This window comes from Panthera leo, chromosome D3, assembly GCF_018350215.1.
Source record: "Panthera leo isolate Ple1 chromosome D3, P.leo_Ple1_pat1.1, whole genome shotgun sequence".
NCBI lineage: Eukaryota > Metazoa > Chordata > Mammalia > Carnivora > Felidae > Panthera > Panthera leo.
In genome coordinates, this window is record NC_056690.1 from 20,774,990 (window position 1) to 20,796,693 (window position 21,704).

At 46.3% G+C, this 21,704-nt stretch overlaps 1 pseudogene and 2 gene segments (V, D, J or C); all 3 read right to left on the bottom strand.

Annotated features, from left to right (window-relative positions):
• Positions 1-316: 316 nt before the first annotated feature.
• Positions 317-859, bottom strand: LOC122204030 (annotated as a pseudogene).
• A 4,307-nt stretch (positions 860-5,166) lies between these two features.
• On the bottom strand, positions 5,167-5,875 carry LOC122204031. The segment is given in 2 exon segments: positions 5,167-5,594; positions 5,704-5,875. Coding segments are annotated over 2 exon segments (474 nt in total).
• A 10,371-nt stretch (positions 5,876-16,246) lies between these two features.
• On the bottom strand, positions 16,247-16,871 carry LOC122204032. The segment is given in 2 exon segments: positions 16,247-16,674; positions 16,788-16,871. Coding segments are annotated over 2 exon segments (486 nt in total).
• Between the last annotated feature and the right edge of the window lie 4,833 nt (positions 16,872-21,704).

The window sequence follows — 21,704 nt, forward strand, 5'->3', positions numbered from 1 at the left end:
GGGTCAATTAGTGGGAGCTTTTTTACCAGGACACATAGCGAACACTCCCGATGTGTCCTGACTCAGACAGAGCTGGATTTGTGTCCCTGTTTCTGCTGTGACCTGTCATGGACCCTGTCCTCAGGGCAGCCTGCCTTTGGCACCCAGGAATTTGTGCTCAGTTTGAGAAAATCACACAGTATATTGATCCGAAAGACAGGCTTCAAGGAGGAATTGCAAAGAATGTGGAAAGACTTTGTAGACATACTGCTTGTGGGGGGTCTCAGACCCCAGTTTGTAAGAAACAAACAAAGAAGCACTTGACTTGGCCAAAAGGTCAGAGCTGCACAGGAAGTCCCATTGCTGTGGGGACAGCAGGTTTTTGTCTCACTTCCCCACAGGCCTGGAGCACTGTGTCAGCACCTTGAGTAACGTCAACAGACAAGCAGTAATAATCAGCCTCGTCCTCAGCCTGGAGCCCAGTGATGGTCAAGGAGCCTGAGGTGCCAGACTTGGAGCCAGAAAATCGACCAAAAACCCTGGAGGGACGTTTGTTATTCTCATAGATGAGGAGTTTAGGGGCCTTTCCTGGAAGCTGTTGGTACCAGTTCACACCAACAATACCAATGTTGCTCCTGCTTCCAGTGCAAGAGATGGTGACCTTCTGGCCCAGGGCCCCAGACACTGAGGTTGGCTGAGTCAGCATAGACTGGGCCTAGGAACCTGGAAGGGGAGAGACAAAGAGAGCGTGATGCTGGGGTCTAGAGACCAGAGGAAAAACCAAGGTCCACGTGTCCTCCCTTGACCACTTTCTCTGTTCCTTCATCTAGTCACCTGTGCAGTGAATGAGGAGGGTGAGGAGAAGAGGGTACCAGGCCATGGTGGAGGTCATCACTGACCCTGTCTTCTGTGGATCCACAGCTGAGCAGATCTCCTCTAATCCCTTCCTTCCCCTTTTCATCCTCTGAGAGAAGGAGGGCCCATCCGTGCAAATCAGACCAGCAGCTCTCTGACACTTCACTGACCCTGGGTCAAGTCCCTCGGCTTGAGGATGTCAGGTGGGTTGGACGGAGAGGTGGTTTCTGGGGACACCCCAGGAGTGTGGAAGTCACAGTTTGGAGTCCTGAGCAGAGGACACAGGCATTGTCCAGGTGCAGGTCCCAGCTCTAGTCATGGCCGACCCTCAGAAGCAGGTGATGTCCACCCCCTGGTGTCCAGGCCCAGACACAGCATATGTGACATGGTGAGCAGATCTCATCAGAGTTCCTGCCTTCCCACTGCTCTGTCCACCATTCCCTTCCTTCGGGACAGGCCAGGTGTCCCTTGTGTGGCCTCCGATCCCCTGAGGACACACTGTGCTCTCCTCTGGCTCCACATAGTGAGTCTGTCCACAGCTTCTTTGGCTATTATTGACGGGGCAGCACTGACGTGGCGACTCTTGTACAATCACACAGATGAGGATTAGGGCCACAGAGCGATGGGTCCACATTGACACATGGCCAGTTCTGTGCAGGAGGCCGACTTCTTCCCCCTTCCCTGCTTCCTCTCTGGTCTGAGAATTTTTCTTTCCCAGAAGCTCCCTCAGCACTGAGGACACAGGGAGACCTTTTGTCCAGGTTGTGGGTAGAAGCCCACATTCGTCGTGTGCATTCCTACAGGGTTCCACACTGAACATCTTTGTCAGCTGTCACTCTTGCCACCTCACATCGCATACTGGGGACGATGGAGGTTGGCTTCACCCCTGGGGAGACCCCTGCAAGGAAGCACCCGTTGAGACAACACACATGTCCTTGCTCAAGTGGGGACTCTGCCACACCAGAAGGGACGCAGCTGCTGAGTCTCGCTCAGGAAGTACAGGGCCCAGTCCCCAGTCCCGGGTTCCTTTTAGTGAATGGTCCCTACTGAGGCCCTGTGTAGGGACACCATGGCAGTCCCACAGCGCCCCCTCCTCGCTGAAGGGCACACACCCCACTGTGTTTTCACAGCCCTGAGAGCCCAGCGGGTTTCCTCACTTCTGTTTATTCACACATCATTGAGCTGCCTCTTGGATAATGTGACCCTATAGTGCTGCCCATGTTCAATGTAGCATATTTCAGTCTCCAAAGAAGCCCTAGTCCATAGGATTTGGAGGCATTTACCTCAATTAAATGGTAAATTGCCAGTTCTTTGCAGAAGATACTCCAGTCCTTATGTCCCTCCTCTGGCCTACAATTGAGAATAAATATGTTTATCTCGTGAATATTTGAAAACTCCTGTGCGTTAAAGCAATGGAATCCAGCTACTGTCCATTAAATTGAGTATTATGTTAATCTTCTATATTTTTAGGTAATTTCCTTGGCTTACTACCTTAAGAAGAAAAGGGAATACAATGAATTTATATTTGATGAAGTCGTATTTAACAAGTGTCATTTTTTTTTGTTTTTCTTTTGTTTTTTCATGGGTTATCCTGACAGTGTCTTGTCTAAACTTTTTTATAAAACCCTAGATCCTGAATTTTTTCTCCTTTTATGTTTACAGCTTTATGTTTACAGTTATTTCTGTAATCCTTTCAGTAATTTTTTAATATATATAAAAAAGTGAGTTTTAAGTATGATTCATTTCTCTCTCAGGATATCCAACTGTTCTGTGGCTATTTGTCCAAAAGTCCATCCTTTCTCTTCTGAAAGGCTTCTTCAACTTTGTAAAAGAAAAAAAGTGTTTATCCTTCGTTCTGTGCGTCCGTTTCTGGGTTTTATGTTCTGTTACACTGGCCAGTGTGTCTATCCTCTACCCATACCACCCTGACTTGCTAGGACAGGAACTGAATTACACTTTTATACAATTTGGGAAGAACTGGCATATTTACTATAATGAGTCTTCTAATCCATGAACGGAACTTATCTTTCCTTGTTTTAGATCCACTTTGATTACATTTACCAGCATAGTCCAGATTTCGGCACCAGTGGCCTATATTTGTTTTGTTAAATATGCCCCTAAATAGTTCATCGAGTGGTTTTAAGGGTTTTTTTTTAATTATTTTCACCTGTTTATTGCTAGTATGTATACATCTATATGATCTTTCGATGTTGATCTTTATTCTAAAATGTTTCCAAAATTATTTATGACTCTTTGAATTTATATATTTGCATACCTAATTGTAGGTTCCTTTGTAGTTTTCCTGTAGGTCATTCTCTCACCTGAAATGGGACAATTGTCTCTTGTTCTTCTTCATCTGAATGCCTCTCATTGTTTGTCTTGCCTTATGGTTCTGACAGACACATCCAGTCCTATGTGGAACAGCAGTGTTGAGATAGGACATGGTGGCCTTGCTCCCTACCCGAGGTGGGAAAGCTTTCAGTGCTTCATCTCTGTGTGTGTTCACTGAAGGGAAGGTGTTTTATAGTTTTCTTTACCAAACTGAAGATGTACTCTTCTATATTGTGTTCTCTGAAAACTTTTATCACTCTCATTCATATACTCATTCATTCTTTTCCATGAGCACAAACAGGTCTTGAGCTGTGCAGGAAGTGGAAGAGAATTCATTCTACCTGAGAGAGTGAGGGAGACACTTTGATCGGTCTTTCTTTTTTAATTTTTTTAATGTCTATACATATTTGAGAGAGAGACAGATGGAACACAAGTGGGGGAAGGGCAGAGAGAGAGAGACAGAATGGGAAGTAGCCTGGAGGCTCCGAGTTGTCAGCAGAGAGCCCGACATGGGAGTTGAACTCAGTAGGCATGAGATCATGACCTGAACCGAAGTCAGATATTTAACTGTCGGAGCCACCCAGGGGACCCTGGTGTGGGCCCCTGCTGTCCCTGATTGCTGGCCAAAACCACATGGATTATTCCATTCTATCCCACATACCTTCACACCCCAAAAACATCCTGTCTTCTGTGACAAAACTAGCACCCCAGTTAGAGGCCCGTGGTTGTCTGGACCCTCGTTACTGAGCTGTTCCTGATGGCTGCCAGGTGCTGGGTCCACAGCTCTGGGCTCACCCGTGTGCTTCATACATGTGCCCACAGCACCCCTTTCTGGCCCCGTTACAGGTGACGAAGCATGTGAAAGACAATGTGAGTATCGCGCCTGGGGGAAGGGAAGGCCCTCTTGACTCCTGCCACTTCCACGGCCCACTCCTCACTACTGGGGGAGATCCCTCACCTCAGGGCCCATCACTAGGCTGCAACCTTCTCAACCCCCCCCCCACTGCTCCGTTCCCTACAGCAGCCTCCCCAGATCCTGACCCTCCCTCATTGGTTTACATGAGTGGAGGACAGGGTGACCGGAGACCTGGCCCCTGAGGAATGATGTGTCCTCAGCTGGCACAGCATGCAGACAGAAGCCTGGACCGGCCACATCCCACGGTTTGAGAAGGCTGGGGCGCTCCTACTCCCTCTGACCCCGGTTCCACTGAGGCAGGGTCAGACCCCCGGGCCCTCCCCTGGATTCCTCTTCTGTCTACTGGTTGTGGGAGTGGGGGAGTCCATCAACAAGGACCACAGGGGAAGGGATTGGAAAGAGGCAGCTCTGCCTTGTCAGAAAGACAGAGGTGGCTCCCTGGGACCCACCACTCACCACAGCTCTTCCAGCAGGACACGAGCCTGGAACCGTGACCTGAGGAGGAGGGGTCTGATGGGGACACAGTCAACAGCCTCTGCCTGGTCCCCTCCTCATGCTCCCCTCTGGCTCCTTGATCATCTATGCAGCACTGAAACATCATCACAGCACATCAGATTCGGGGTTTCCTGTAAACCCCTCCAACGTTCCAGGTCCACCTCACTGCCTCACCCTTGTTGACTCTCCAGAAACATCTTATTTGTGTTGCTATTCATACTTCTTTCTCCTCTTTCTCTCCCAGGACATTTTCAGCAACATGAGGACATAGATTGTCCCTAGCACACTCACATCGAACCTAAGCCCAAAGGTCATGCCTGGCACATACTTGGTGTTCACCAGAGGGTGTGCAGGGACGGATCTCTGTACAGTCGTCTATCCTGATCAGGAACACATGGAATCTGCCTGCTTCCGACCCAACGGGGACTCAATTCCCAGGACAGCCTGCCCCCAGGTGTGCAGTAAATCCTGCCCAACAGAAGAAAATCAGACAATGTTTTGCAGAGTAAGGCTGGGTTTACGGGCACAATTTGAGAAACAAGGACACTTTTTGTAGACAAAATCCCCTCGCCTTGTCTAAGACTCCACTATTAGAAGACACTAACAAAGAAGCAGCTCTGTCGGCCAAGGGGTGTGAGCTGCACAGAAAGTCCCATTGCTGAGGGGACAGCAGGTTTGGGTATCCCTTCCCCACAGGCCTGGAGCAGTGTGTGAGCTTTGAGACTGTGGCCCCACACTGAGCACCAAAAATCAGCCTCATCCTCAGCCTGGAGGCTAGAGATGATCACGGAGGCCACGTTCCCTGACCTGGAGCCTAAGAATCTGGACAGGACCCCCGCAGGCCGAGCACTGCTACCATAGATGACAACGTTGGGGACACTGCCTGGGAGCTGCTGGTACCAGGACACACCTCCAGCACCAACATTGCTGCTGCTTCCCGTGCAGGAGATGGTAACAGTCTTATTCACAGGCTTGGACACTTCGGATGGCTGAGTCACCACCGACTGGGCCCAGGACCCTGCAAGTCAGAAGAGAGACACGGAGTGAGAGAGAGGGGTCAGTGGACAGGGCCCATACATGATTCCACAGTCCTCTCATCTCCAGCCCTGATCCCAGCCTCCAGCCACCTGTGCAGTGAGCCAGCAGTGTGAACAAGAGAGGAGCCCAGGCCATGGTGGAGACCCCTGCTCAGCAGTGTGTCCTCAATGTCCCTCAGTCGGGCTCCCAGAGTCTCTCTTATTGCCTCCAGCAGCCCAAGGGAGGGAGACACCCTTCATGCAAACCAGCCCCCTCCCCCTGGCTGGCCAGCCCCAGCCTGAACCCTGAAGCTGACCCTTGTCTGGAAATCTCACCCCAGGAGGGGATGGAGCGAAAGCTGTGGGGCCTGACCTGGGGCTCCCCAAGGGCCTGTGAGCACCCAGAGGCTAAGCCACAGTGAGAACCAGAGCCAGGTGGCTCCCAGCTGGGATCACAGCACACAAGGTTCAGAGACAGGCCACAGCGCCCCCTGCTGCCCGAGACCCAGACATGCCCATATGTTTGGTCTTGCCCACAAAATACTTAAAAACATCAATAGACTTTATGATTTATTGTCACAGAAGAATTCAGTGGAAATTCCAGAGTTCCCAAATACACCAACCCCCTCCACCACCTTATCTTTCCCATCATCCAACTCTAGCCTGAGTGTGGTCACTTGTTATACACCATGAAGCAACACTGACAAGTCATTGTCACCCAAAGTCTATATTTACAACAGCAAAGCTCACTCTTGACGTTGTTCACTCAATAGGTTCAAGAGCTATACGCTGATATATGTCCATTTTAGAACCACAAAGAACACTTCCACTCCCACAGAAAACCACTGTGCTCCAGCAGTGCATCCCTCCCTATGCTCAACCCCTTGCAACCACTGATGCTTTTATTGTCTAAATAGATTTGTCTTTTTGGAGAATGTTACATCCTTGGAGTCACACAGCGTGCAGCCATTACACATTGGCTGCTTTCATTTAGCAACATGCAACAAAATGTCCTCTGTGTCTTTTTATGTCTTGATGCCTCATATCTTTGTAGCTCTGATCAATATTCTATCTTTGGGGTTTACTTACCTGTCAACTCCTGAAAGCATTTCGGTTGGCTGCTGCCAGGTGTGGGCAGTTATGCATAAAGCCGCTGTCAACATACTTGTGTAGGGTTTTTTTGTACACATTGTTTTTAAATCTTTTAGGTAAATGCAAAGATACATGATCCCTGGATTTTAAAGCATGACAATGATCCTGAGTTTTGTTTCTTTGTTTTTTGTTTTTTGGGTTAAAAAAATTTTTTTTCTATTTACATCCAAGTTAGTTAGCAATAATCATGATTTTGGGAGTAGGATCCAGTGGTTCATCCTGGATGGATCCTATATAGAACAAGCCGTGCTCATCCCCACAAATGTCTTCTTAATGCCCCTTGTCAATTTAGCCTATTCCCCCTCCCACAACACCTCCAGCAACCCTCAGGTTGTTCTCTATTTTAAGAGCCTCTTATGTTTTGTACCCCTCCCTGTTTTTATATTATGTTTGCTTCCCTTCCCTTGTGTTCATCTGTTTTTTATCTTAAATTCCACATATGAGTGAAGTCATATTATACTGGTCTTTCTCTGACTAATTTCGCTTACCATACTACCCTCAAGTTCCATCAAAGTTTGTTGCAAATGGCAAGAATTCAGAAAATGTTCAGTTTTAAAAGAAATTGCCAAAATCTTTTCCAAAGTAGCTGTACCATCCTGAATTCCCCTCACCAATGAAATAGAGTTCCGTTGCTCCACATCCTGGCCAGACGTTGGTGTCATCCTGGTTTTGATTTTGGCCATTCTAATGGGTATGTAATACTATGTCATTGCTGTGTTTTTGTGCAATTTCTTACTGACATATGACGTTGAACAGCTTTTCTCAAGCTTATTTATATCACATGAATATCACCTTTGTTGAGATAATCTGCAGTTTTTGGATTGACATTGTTTCCTTACTATTGAGAAGTCTTATATTTTAAATTAAAAAAAAGAAAACCAAATAGTTCTCTCCTTAAATCACCTTCCATTTGCAGTAGAAAGGAATACGTATAAAGAAGACTATGCCCCAAATTTCATCCTTATTGCAATCCTTTGTTGGATGCAAATATATGTCATATGAATTTTGTGACTTCCCTGAAATAAGAAGACATGTATCCAAACGGAGTCTTTACTCCCCCTCACGGGTGGTGAACATCCTTCTTGTACCTAAGGGCTCTCAAAACTCCCTGAACAGAGCTTCAGGGTAGATGGAAGAGCCATTCTCCAGCCTACATGCTTATAAGGATCAGACTCTCCTCGTCCCCATCACTTTCTGAGCAGCAGTAACTGCAATGGAGACGTTGTCCACAGAGATAATGGGGGGCCCTCACAGGGTCACCAGCTGCTCAAGAGGAAAAATGAATAAAGGTGAAAAGGGAGAACTTTTGTTGTAATACAGCGGCAACGAGTTCATCCCCTGTTATGGTGAGTCTGGGACTGGGAAGGCCTTTTACATTCTGAGAGGGGGTCAGAGGGAAAAATCATGGAACCACCCATCACTCAGCCAGTGCATGTAGGCTTCCTTTGGAAAAGTTAGTGATCTTGACTATTCCCATTCAACAGGTTTCCTTCTAGTTCTGTCGATTTCTTTCTTCATTCTGCAGAAGCTTTTTATTTTGATGTAGCCCCAATAGTTTATTTTTTCTTGATTTCCCTTGCCTGAGGAGATACCCCTAGAATAATGTTGTTACAGCCAATGTCAGAGAGATAACTGCCTGTTCTCTCTAGAATTGTTATGGTTTCAGGCCTCACATTCAGGTCGTTAATCCACTTTGTGTTCGTTTTTGTGTATGGGGGAAGAAAGTGGTCTGGTTTCACTCTGTTACATGTAGCTGTCCAGATTTCCCAGCACCATTTGTTGACAAGACTGTCTTTTTCCCATTCTGTATTCTTGCCTCCTTTGTCAAACATTGATTGGTCATATAATCTTGGACTTATTTCTGGGATTTTTATTCTGTTTCATTTTTTTGGTCTGTTTTTGTGCCATTACCATGCGGTTTCGATTACTATAGTTTTCTAATATAAATGGAAATCTGGAACGGTGATACCTCCAGTTTTGGTTTTCTTTTTCAAGACCGTTTCACTCTTTGGGAACTTTTGTGGTTCCATACAAATTTTAGGACTGTTTGTTCTAGTTCTGTGAAAAAGGCTTTTGGCATTTTGATAGGAATTGCCTTAAATCTGTAGATTGATTTGGGTAGTATAAATAATTTAACAATATTTGTTCTGCCAATCCATGAGCAGGGATGTTGTTCATTTCTTGTGTCATCTTCAATTTCTTTCATCAATCCTTTATAGTTTTCATAGTAAAAGTCTTTCACCCCTTCGGTTAAGTTTATTTTTGGGTATCTTATTATTCTCGGTTCAATCTTCAATGAGATTGATTTCTTAATTTCTCTTCCTGTGGCTTCATCATCAGTGTATAGAAATGCAACAGAGTTCTGTACATTGATTTTGTATCCTGTGACGTTACTGAATTTATTTCTGGGTTCTGACAGTTTTTTGGTAGAATCTTTAGAATTTTATATATGTAGGCAGGCCAATCAGAGATGAGGGCCATGTAGGAGGATGCTGGGCTCACCGCGTCCTGCTGATCACTTACATTCCCCCCACATCTGCCTAAATAACCCAGAAAACCGCCAGAAGGCTAGCAGAATGGACTCTCCGGAGTCAAGCATAGAAAAGAGGCCCATGGAAGAGGGTAGGAAGGGTGGAGAGGCAGTGTGCCCTACGCAAACTGGTGAGAGGGAGCTGGGGCGGTGGAGGGGCAGCCAGCCCACCCAGCAAGACAGGGCCCCAGAGTCTGGCTTGCAAATTGGAGGGGCCGGATTCTGTGAGTTCTGACACCCAGCAGGACTTGACATCTGGAATGTTAAAAGTCAACAGCCCTGCTCTTGGCCAGTGGGGGGGGGCAGGAAGACACCAAGAGGGAGAGTTGTTGAGCCCCAGCAGACAGAGTTCAGCTCCTTGGGAACAAAGGCTCTGGCCACCGCTATCTCCCTCTCCCATCCCCAGCCGAACTCCCTAATGGAACCAGTTCCTGTCACCAAACTTGCTTGAACCGCGCAAACACCCAACGTTGTGCTTCTGTGGATCCATCCCTTTGATGAGTCTGCCTGCTTCCCTCCTGGTGCTGCAGGGACCCTCCTGCAGGGGACCACCAACAGCAAACCGAGCTGAGCCTGTCCCTTCCGCCCTGGTGCACTTTTCAGATGCACCCAGGCTAATACGCCAGATCCCATCTAAGCAGCACCACTAGCCTGGCAGTGTGCAAGTAGCCCAGTCAGGGGCCACACCACTCCACAGTGAGTCCTGTCCCTGAGAGAAGGGCAGATAAGGTACACATCAGTCTGACTGTGGCCCCAGGGGTGGGCTGGGGGCAGACATCAGGTCTGACTGCGGCCCCGCCCACCAAACAGGTTACTCCAGACAGCACAGAGGAAGAGCCCTGCAGTTCCACACCACTCCAGGGACTATCCAAAATGATGAAATGGAAGAATTCTCCTCAAAAGAAACTCCAGGAAGGAGCGACAGCTAACGAATTGATCAAAAACTGTTTCAGCAATATAACGAAACATGAATTTAAAATAATAGTCATAAAATTAATCGCTGGGCTTGAAAAAGGTATACAGGACAGCAGAGAATCTATTGCTACAGAGATCAGGGGACTAAGAACCAGTCATGAGGAGCTAAAAAGTGCTATCAATGAGGTGCAAAGTAATATGCAGGTGACCACAGCTCGGAATGAAGAGGCACAGAGGAGAATAGGTGAATTAAAGGATAAAATTATGGAAAAAGAAGAAGCTGAGAAAAAGAGAGATAAAAAAAAATCCAGGAGTGTGAGGGGGAGAATTAGAGAACTAAGTGATGCAATGAAACACAACAATCTCCGTATAATAGGAATTCCAGAAGAGGAAGAGAGAGAGAAAGGGGCTGAAGGGGTACTTGAACAAAACATAGCTGAGAACTTCCCTGATCTGGGGAAGGAAAAAGGCACTGAAATCCAAGAGGCACAGAGAACTCCCTTCAGACGTAATTTGAATCGATCTTCTGCACGACGTATCATAGCGAAACTGGCAAAATACAAGGATAAAGACAAAATTCTGAAAGCAGCTCGGGATAAACGCACTCTAATATATAAAGGGAGTCCAATAAGACTACTGATAGATCTATCTACTGAACCTTGGCAGGCCAGAAAGGAATGGCAGGAAATCTTCAATGTGATGAATAGAAAAAATATACAGCTGAGAATCCTTTATCCAGCAAGTCTGTCATTCAGACAAGAAGGAGAGACAAAGGTCTTCCCAAACAAACAAAAGCTGAAGGAATTCATCACCACTAAACCAGCCCTACAAGAGATCCTAAGGGGGATTCTGTGAGCGAAAAGTTGCAAGGACCACAAAGTACCAGACACATCACTCCAAGCATGAAATCTACAGATATCACAATGACTCTAAACCAATATCTTTCTGTAATGACATTGAATGTAAATGGACTAAATGCTCCAACCAAAAGACATAGGGTATCAGAATGGATAAAAAAACAAAAGCCATCTATCTGCTGTCTACAAGAAACTCATTTGAGACCTGAGGACACCTTCAGATTGAAAGTGAATGGATGGAGACTATCTGTCATGCCACTGGAAGTCAAAAGAAAGCTGGAGTAGCCATGCTTATATCAGACAAACTCGACTTTAAATTAAAGGCTGTAACAAGAGATGAAGAAGGGCATTATATAACAATGACAGGGTCTCTCCATCAGGAAGAGCTAACAATTATAAATGGCCATGCACTGAAGACGGGAGCCCTCAAATATATAAAACAATTCATCACAAACATAAGCAAACTTATATTTTTTAACTTTATTTATTTTTGAGACAGAGAGAGACAGAGCATATATGGGGGAGGGTCAGAGACAGAGCGAGACACAGAATCCGAAACAGGCTCCAAGCTCTGAGTGGTCAGCACAGAGCCCGACGCGGGGTTCGAACTCACGGACGGCGAGATGACCTGAGCTGAAGTCAGATGCTTAACTGAATGAGCCAACCAAGCGCCCCAAGCAACCTTATTGATAAGAATGTGGCAGTTGCAGGGGACTTTATTACCCCCCTTACAACAATGGATAGATCATCTAGACACAGGATCAATAAAGAAACAAGGGCACTGAATGACACACTAGATCAGATGGACTTAACAAATATATTTAGAACTCTGCATCCCAAAGCAACAGAATATACTTTCTACTCAAGTGCACATGGATCATTCTCCAAGATAGATCACATACTGGGTCACAAAATGGCCCTTCATAAGTATAAAAGAATTCAGATCATACCATGCATACTTTCAGACCATAATGCTATGAAGCTTGAAATCCACCACAGGAAAAATTCTGGAAAACCTCCGAAAGCACGGAGGTTAAAGATCACCCTACTAAAGAATCCCTAGGAATAAACCTAACCAAAGACGTACAAGATCTGTATGCTAAAAACTATAGAAAGCTTATGAAGAAAATTGAAGAAGATATAAAGAAATGGGAAAACATTCCGTGCTCAGGGACTGGAAGAACAAATATTGTTAAAATGTCAATACTATCCAAAGCTATCTACACATTGAATGCAATCCCAATCCCAATTGCACCAGCATTCTTCTCAAAGCTAAAACAAGCAATCCTAAAATTTGTATGGAACCACAAAAGGCCCCGAATAGCCAAAGTAATTGTGAAGAAGAAGACCAAAGCGGGAGGCATCACAATCCCAGACTTTAGCCTCTACTACAAAGCTGTAATCATGCAGACAGCATGGTATTGGCACAAAAACAGACACTTAGACCAATGGAATAGAATAGAAACCCCAGAATTAGACCCACAAAAGTATGGCTAACTGATCTTTGACAAAGCAGGAAAGAATATCCAGTGGAAAAAAGACAGTCTCTTTATAAATGCTGGGACAACTGGACAGCAACGTGCAGACGGAGGAAACTAAACCACTTTCTTACACCATTCACAAAAACAAACTCAAAATGGATAAAGGACCTGAATGTGAGACAGGAAACCATCAAAACCCTTGAGGAAAAAGCAGGAAAAAACCTCTCTGACCTCAGCCACAACAATTTCTTACTTGACACATCCCCAAGGCAAGGGAATTAAAGGCAAAAGTGAACTGTTGGGACCGCATCAAGATAAAAACCTTCTGCACAGCAAAGGAAACAGTCAACAAAACTAAAAGGCAACCAATGGAATGGGAAAAGATATTTGCAAATGACATATCGAACAAAGGGCTAGTATCCAAAATCTATAAACAGCTCACCAAACTCCACACCCGAAAAACAAATAATCCAGTGAAGAAATGGGCAGAAAACATGAATAGACACTTCTCTAAAGAAGACATCCAGATGGCCAACAGGCACATGGAAAGATGCTCAATGTCGTTCCTCATCAGGGAAATACAAATCAAAACCACACTCAGATACCACCTCACGCCAGTCAGGGTGACTAAAATGAACCAATCAGGAGACTATAGATGCTGGAGAGGATGTGGAGAAACGGGAATCCTCCTGCACTGTTGGTGGGAATGCAAACTGGTGCAGCCACTCTGGAAAAGAGTGTGGAGGTTCCTCAAAAAATTAAAAATAGATCGACCCTATGACACTGCAATAACACTGCTAGGAATTTACCCAAGGGATACAAGAGTGCTGATGCTTAGGGGCACTTGTACCCTAATGTTTATAGCAACACGTTCAACAATAGCCAAATCATGGAAAGAACCTAAATGTCCATCAACTGATGGATGGATAAAGAAATTGTGGTTTATATACACAATGGAATATGATGTGGCATGAGAAAGAATAAATTACGGCCTTTTGTAGCCATGTGGATGAAACTGGAGAGTGTTATGCTAAGTGAAATAAGTCATGCAGAGAAAGACAGATACCATATGTTTTCATTCTTAGGTGGATCCTGAGAAACTTAACAGAAACCCATGGGGGAGGGGAAGAAAAAAAAAGAGGTTAGAGAGGGAGGGAGCCAAAACATAAGAGACTCTTAAAAATTGAGAACAAACTGAGAGTTGATGGGGGTGAGAGGGAGGAGAGGGTGGGTGATGGGTATTGAGGAGGGCACCTGTTGTGATGGGCACTGGATGGTGTATGGAAATCAACTTGACCATAAATTTCATATTTAAAAAAATACATAAAATAATATTTGACATGTAAAAAAAAAGTCATTTGAGGCTGAAATCTTTAAGGGCAGAATGACTTTTCCTGGGGCTTCTGCTTGGCTCAGTAGTTTAAGTGTCCGACTTTCCCTCAGGTCACACTCACTGTTCATGACTTTGAGCCCCGCTTCAGGTTCTGTGCTGACAGCTCAGAGCCTGGAACCGGTTACAGATTCTGTGTCTCCCTCTGTCTGCCCCTCCCCTGTTCATGCTCTCCCTCTCTCTCTGTCTCTCTCTCAAAAAATAAATAAACATTAACAAATTCTTTGAAAAATGAATGACTTCTCTTACATCCTAGAGTGATTCCTAGGAAGTAAACTCTTCTTTAATGACCCTGTGTTTTTCCTGCAATGCACCCCACATTACTGTGGCAACAGACAGGAGATGACGGTATAGATTCATGAACTAATTAGTGGAAGGGGAGGAAGGAAAAAAGGAAGAGTGGAATTTGGGAAAAGAAATGACCCTAGACCTGGAGATATAACATGACATTAATGAATAGAGAAAGAACATCCAGGAGGGACACTGGCAAAGAGTGTTCCAAGTGTGGGAAAAACAGGAGAGTTCATTTCTGACTCTTTCTTTTAAACTTTTTTAAATGTTTATTTATTTTTGAGAGAGAGAGAGCAAGGGAAGGGCAGAGAGAGGGAGACAGAATCCCAGGCAGGCTCCATGCTGTCAGCACAGAGCTTGACGTGGGGCTTGAACCCATGAACCATGAGATCATGACCTGAGCCAAAACCAAGATTTGGACGCCTAAATAACTGAGCCACCCAGGCGCCCCTTCTGACTCTTAATAGTAAGCTTTGTGTCTTTCAGAGGCAGAGTCACAGTGACATTGGAATCAGGCAGACAGTGATCTGACTCCCTGTGACCAGGACCCTGGGAAGTGGGGACACTCAGCAATGACACATAGGTGACTGAGGGAGCCTGAGAGCAGGAGTAGCCCCATATGGAGTGTGTGGAATAAAAGGAGTGGTTCCTGTCCTGGCCCCTGAGTCTGTTCCTCACCCGACAGAGTGAGAGCAAAAGAAAAGGTCTCTGGTGCGTGGTGGTCTAGAAATGGTCACCATTAAAGTTTCTGGAAAACTTTGTACCTTCTAGCAACCTCTGGGAATAAGAGGCCATCAGAGTAGGAATATGTTTTCTGCTTTCTACTTCTCATGGGACTGTTTGCATTTCAGGTCAGAACCTCGTGCCTCTGAGGGTGTGTTGGGCTGCAGTTGATCTGATGCAGGGGCATCTGAATGGTCTGGGGGCTGAGCTGTAGTTTTATGAGACATAAAGACCCTGGGCTGTGTCCCCTGTGCAGATGGTCCATAGTCCATGCTCCGACCTGAACAACACGGAGGATGGAGGGAAGATGATACAGGCGGCTGGGACTTCTTTGGCGAAGCTTCCATCATTTTCTTCTACCTGGACCCCAACTCTCCCAACTACATGGTTAGTCAGTGAGTCCAGGTCCCACCAGACAGTCACTGTGTTACCCAAAGCAATAGGTGTCCCTTCCCTGGTTGCCATGATGGTGTCAGGGTAGAGGGTGTGGTGGTTTGATCCAGTCATCCTCAAATCTGGGGTTTCTTACCAGTGGGTCCATAAAGGCCAGTCTCTGTCATCCAGATGTTATGTTGTGAGGACATTACCTGGGACTGCAGACACTTTTTCCCCATGTGGGAAATCAGTGTGAGACAGAATACATTTGGCTTATGTGTCCTCTTTCTTGCCCAAGACGGTGTCAGCTCTGTGAGCATGGGGACCCTCCCTGTCATTTCTGTACTGTGATCTGAGCCCCGAGCCCACATAGGTCATGTAGTGAGGGTTCTCTCAATGCCACGCATGTAGAGCATGTGGATAGTTGACTATCCTGAGTCAGATACAGCTATGCTCTGTGTCTCTGGTTCTGTCCTGGTGCTTTGATATGGACTGAACTGTGTCCCCGTAGATTCCTATATGGAAACCCACACTGTGATTTCATAGACTTTATAGAAGAGGTAGACACAGCATGGGTGAGCACACGTGGAAATGCCACGTGAGGACCCAGGACGAATGTAACCATTTGCAAGCCAAGGAGAGAGACCTCAGGGGACATCAAACCTGCCACCACCTTGAACTTGGACATTTAGCCTCCAAAAGTGTGAGAAAATAAGTATCTTTTGACTTGCTCACCCAGTGGGTGGTATTATGTTATGGCAGCCCCAGCAGGCAGGCACAATCCTCAAGGACTCTGTCCCCAGGGCAACCGGCCACAGCATCCAGGAATTTCTGCTCAGTTCACGTCAAACAGAAAATGTGCTCCTACAAGGACAGGGTTTGGTGTCTCAATTGAGAGGACAAGGACACATACTCCAGAGAAAGTTCACTGGTTTGGGTTTCAGACCTCCGTTTTAGGGAAGCAGCTGTGTTGGCAGATGGTGGGGGCTGCACATGGAAAGTGCATCACTGTGGGGACAGCAGGTTTTTGTCTCACTTCCCCACGGGCCTGGAGCACTGTGTCAGTACGTTGAATAATGTCAGCAGACAGGCAGTAATAATCAGCCTCGTCCTCAGCCTGGAGCCCAGTGATGGTCAGGGTGCCTGTGCTGCCAGACTTGGAGCCGGAGAATCGATCAGGGACCCCTGAGGGTCGATTGCTATTACGATAGATGAGGAGTTTGGGAGCAGTTCCTGAGAGTTGTTGGTACCAGTTTACATAATTGCCACCGATGTTGGAGCTGCTTCCAGTGCAGGAGATGGTGACCCTCTGGCCCAAGGAGCCTGACACCGAGGGTGGCTGAGTCAGTACAGACTGGGCCCAGGACCCTGGAAAATGAAGAGATACAGACAGGGTAAAGCCGGGGTCTGGACACAAGAGGGTGGAAGCAGGGCCCACGTGTCCTCCCAGAGCCCCTTCCCCTGTCCGCACATCCAATCACCTGTGTAGTGAGCGAGGAGGGTGAGAAGGACCGGAGACCAAGCCATGGTGGAGACCATCACCGATCCTGTTTTCTGTGCCCCACAGCTGAGCAGACCTCCCCTAATCGGTCCCTTTTCATCCAATGAGAGAGGGCGGGCCTGTCCATGCAAATGATACCCCAGCTCTCTGACCCCTCACTGAACCCGAGTCAGGTGCCTCCGCCCGTGGATGTCAGGGGGTGGGCAGAGGAATGGCTGTGTGGGGCCAGGCTGTGCAGAAGTCACAGTTATGAGTCTCGAGCAGAAGGCACAGGCAGTGCAGGTGGCAGGTCTCAGGTCTCATCACCCCTGAACCCTCAGAAATGGGCCCTGTGAGCCCCCTTGTGTCCAGACTCAGAAACATCATTGTGGAAAATGGTAACCAGAGCCCATAAAAGGAGCTCCTGTTCCCTGTTGCTTTGTCCACTGCCCCTTTCCTAGGGTGAGGCCAGGTATCCTCCTGGGTAGCCTCCCATATCCTCAAACCAGACTTTCTGCTCTTCTCAGACTCCTCCAGAAAAGCCAGGCCATGTTTCCCTGTATGTTTCATGGGTCAGGACTGAGGTGGTATTTCTACAAAAATGCCACTTAGATCAGAGTCATGTCCGGAGCTGTGACGAGTACCAAAGGACACGTGGCCCCTTCTGTGTAGGATTCTGTGTTCTTTCCTATTATGTGCTTCCTCCCTGGTTTCCAGATCTCTCCTGCTCTGAGGTTCCCACAGCCTGAACAGAAGCTCTCCTTCTGTCCTCAGTGCTGTGGGAAGGAACATCTGTGTTTATTCCTAGGGGCACTGTCCACTAAAAATCTTTGCCATCTGTCACTATGTCTGCTTATTTGAAACAACAGTTCTCCACACACTGTGGTTAGTGATTCCCTCCCAGGATCTGTCCCCCAGCACACAGACACAAGTCTGCAGGGGTCCTGTGTGTGGCACTGAACCCAGAGCCCAAGGACAAACCTGCAGGAAGTTCCAAGAGGGAAGGAGTCACCGCAGCAGTTGCTCTGACAGGGTTCCAGTGACACGGTTTATGTGTTAGTCACCACTTAGCCAATTGTACACTTTAGAAATGGACAGAAAACATAAACAGACACTTGTCTAACGAAGACATCCAAATGGCCGACAGGCACATGGACGATGCTTAAAATCACTCCTCACCAGGGAAATACAAAGCAAAACCCCACTGAGATACCACCTCACACCAGTCAGAGTGGCTGAAATGAACCAATCAGGAGACTATAGATGCTGGAGAGGATGTGGAGAAACAGGAATCCTCCTGCACTGAGGGTTGCAAACTGGTGCAGCCGGTCTGGAAAACAGTGGGGAGGTTCCTCAAAAAATTAAAAATAGATCTACCCTATGACCCAGCAATAGCACTGCTAAGAATTTACCCAAGGGATACAGGAGTGCTGATGCATAGGGGCACTTGTACCCCAATGTTTATAGCAGCTCTTTCAACAATAGCCAAATATGGAAAGAGCCTAAATGTCCACCAACTGCTGAATGGATAAAGAAGATGTGGTTTATATATACAATGGAGTACTACTTGTCAATGAGAAAGAATGAAATCTGGCCATTTGTAGCAATGTGGATGGAACTGGAGGGTATTATGTAAAGAGAAATACTTTAGTGTATGTATGAAATACTTTAGTGTATGTATGAAATACATAAAGCGTAAAGTCAGTCAGAGAAAGACAGATATCATCTGTTTTCACTCTTATGTGGATCCTGAGAATTGTAACAGAAGACCATGGGGGAGGGGAAGGAAAAAAAGAAGTTCGAGAGGGAGAGAGCCAAATCATAAGAGACTCTTCAAAACTGAGAATAAACTGAGGGTTGATGGGAGGCTGGGAGGAAGGAGAGGATAGGTGATGGGTATTGAGGAGGGCACCTGTTGGAATGAGTACTGGGTGTTGATGGAAACGAATCTGAAAATAATTTTCATATTAAAAAAAAAATAATAATAATAATAAAATAAATGGGCATGTGCTTCTGTATACAAAATTTCTCTCAGTAACATAGATTGAAACATTCTTGAAATTGGTTGAAATGTTCTTATGAAAATGCAGATAGAATCACTAGATTGTATTTATCTATTACAAATCACAGATCTGTATTTATTGCAGAGAAAAATAAATAGAAATTGTGGGAACAATGGAGAAAGGAATCCCTTTGTTGGAGGTTGAAGGAGTCGATAAAGTGTTTCGAAAATCATGTTTTCTTTGTCATTAGTATAGCATGGTGGAAATTTTCTGCAAGTAGGAGAGCCCGACATAATGCTCAGTGAAATCCCATGAGGGGCTTATTTCTATGAATTCCAGAACCATCTCTATAATGCAATTACCAAACACTGAGAGAGCTTCCAGGAAAGAGCGATTTGGGGTCAGACTTGTCTCTGGGGTGAACACAGCTCTACCTCTGTTCTTTGTGTCCAGCATATTAAGGATAGAAAAAAGCTCATTCACACATCCATGAGTAGAGGAATGAACTTCTATCATCTGAGGCCAACGGGGCTGAAAACTTTCTGTCAGAGGTTCCATATGTGAGTGGTGGAGAGATGGCAATAAGGGGAACTGTGTCTGTGAGGTCACTGTCACTGTGGCCCTTGATTGGGACAGAAGAATTTTCAGCAGATGTCCAGAATGGTGCAGGTGTCATTGGGAAGACTGAATCAGTGACAGCCCCGTTCTGAGAGCACGCACAGATTTTGTCGCGTGTCCTCATGTACCTTGAGCTCCCTGGGAGCACCAGTGAAGCTGCTGTCCCAGAATCAATGAACTGATCAGCCTTGGGGGTTGGCTGGATCCCAGAGATTGTTGGGGACTGAGCTGCCCATGGGGACAAAGAGTCTCCTTTGGATTCCCGAGCATCAGCCTTGTCCCAGGAGAGCAGGTGTTCAGAGCGTGTGCTGGTTGCACTTGTGACAGGACCCCAGTCACACTGGATGTTGCTGGTGTTTCCTGATGATGGGGATTCTGCCTCCTGGGATTCTGATCCTGGGAGTACTGGTTGAGTACATGTTGACCATGATTTCTGGAGACAAAGGGAAGCTGGGAAACTGAAGACTCTAGGACACTATACACTCAAAGGAGAGTTGTGTGTGTGTGTGTGCGTATGTTTGTGTCCATCTGTGTTGTGTCTGTGTTTGTGTAAGACAGAGAAAGAGAGGGAGAGAGACAGAGAAACAGAGAGAGAAAGAGAGAATATGCTCCATGTATCCTCAGGAAGTCTTTCCTTCAGAGGCCAACTATGTAGACAAGTGTACCCCTGTCCCTCTAAGATCCTCTCTCCTCTCCCTGAGTGTGGTTCTCCACGCAAATCCATCGCTGGGGCTGGCTCTTTAAAGAGCCTCCTGTGTTCTGGAGCTTGGAGCTAAAGAAGGCTAGTGTCTTGAAGGTCACTTCCCTTGCACAAGGATGGAATTTACACAAGGAAGAGGAATTTGGTGCAGATTTGTTCTGATAGGAATTCCATTGAATCATGAATTTGGATCTTGGGGATGGGTCTTCAGTCCATTTTCACCCCAACAGATACATATCCCACATCTGTGGGTTCAGGTCTCAGGAAGCACAAGACAGGGGTGACAACACAGTCCCTTCCTCCTGCCCTTCACAGCACAGCCACCCTCCACTGTGCCCCCAAGGTCCCTGGATGCCTCCTTGGCAGTGACCATGAAAGAGTGCCTTTTTTATTTAGGAAAAAGGCTATTGCATGAGACTTCAATGATTGGAACAAATGTGTGGCTGCGTTAGTCTCCTGATGACGTCAGAAACAAATATTCTCAAAAACAGGAAAATTTGTCATGTCTTGAACTATGTAGCCTATCCTTCCTTTGTTGGCTAGATCAACAGTTACCTTTTGTGGAACCTCAGTAAGTTTGAAGAGGGAAAAGTCATTGTACTAATGGCTTTTGTGGGCAAATACTCAAAGGCTGAATGAACCTTCATTTGCCACAAACACAATAATGTTGTTGTCATATTACAGAGATTTACTGAGACCGGTGAGCATGGAAACTACAGAGATGAGAGCAAGAATCAGATGATGAGGGAATTTCCTGCCAGTCCAATATCTGTCACTTCTCCTTCTTAGAGATGAACCCTAGAGAGTGGAAATTACTGTAAGATTTTACTTCTCTCTGAAATCCTAACATAGAGATGGGGTTCAGACCTGAAGAGCCATGGGGAGAGACTAAAGGCCTGAGGGATGCAGGAGCAGAAGGGAGAAGAGGAACCTGTGTTGGGAGGGGGAGGGGGTGAGGTGAGTCTGAAGAAGTTGTGACTCACTTTTTGTCAGATGGGTGAAAGAGAAAATTGTGTCTATGACCAAGGTGCTTATTAACATATCGATTATGGATGTGTCGTCAGTAACACAAGAGTCACAGTTTACAGCCTGAGATTTGTGGATGAACATGACTGTCTAGTTCACCTTGTCCAGTTGAGACAATACTACTGTGTGATCTTAGAAATTATATAGGAGTCCCTGCACCCTGGATCCTGACACAGAGTTTCTGAAATTCTTGTCATTTCCTAAGTGACAAGAGCACTAGAAGCATCTTAGTTCTAATGACGTGACTCTGGGTGGGCTCCTGGATGGCTCCTGGATGGGGCTGGTCACCAGAAAGACCAAGCCTTGATCAGAGCCTGCGAATATTCACCCCCTCATACTTGAGACAGGGAGGGAAGACTGACAGTGCAGTTAATGTCCAATCACGTCTACCCGAATCCTCAATAAAAATGCCAAAGTACAGGGTTTGAAGAGCTTCCGGTTTGGCGAACACATCCACTCTCAGAGCGGATGCACCTCAACTGCACAGGGACCGAAGATCTGGTGCTCGAGACGCTCCCAGACTTGACACTAGGTGTCTCTTCATTACTTGTTCACCTGTCCCCTTCATATC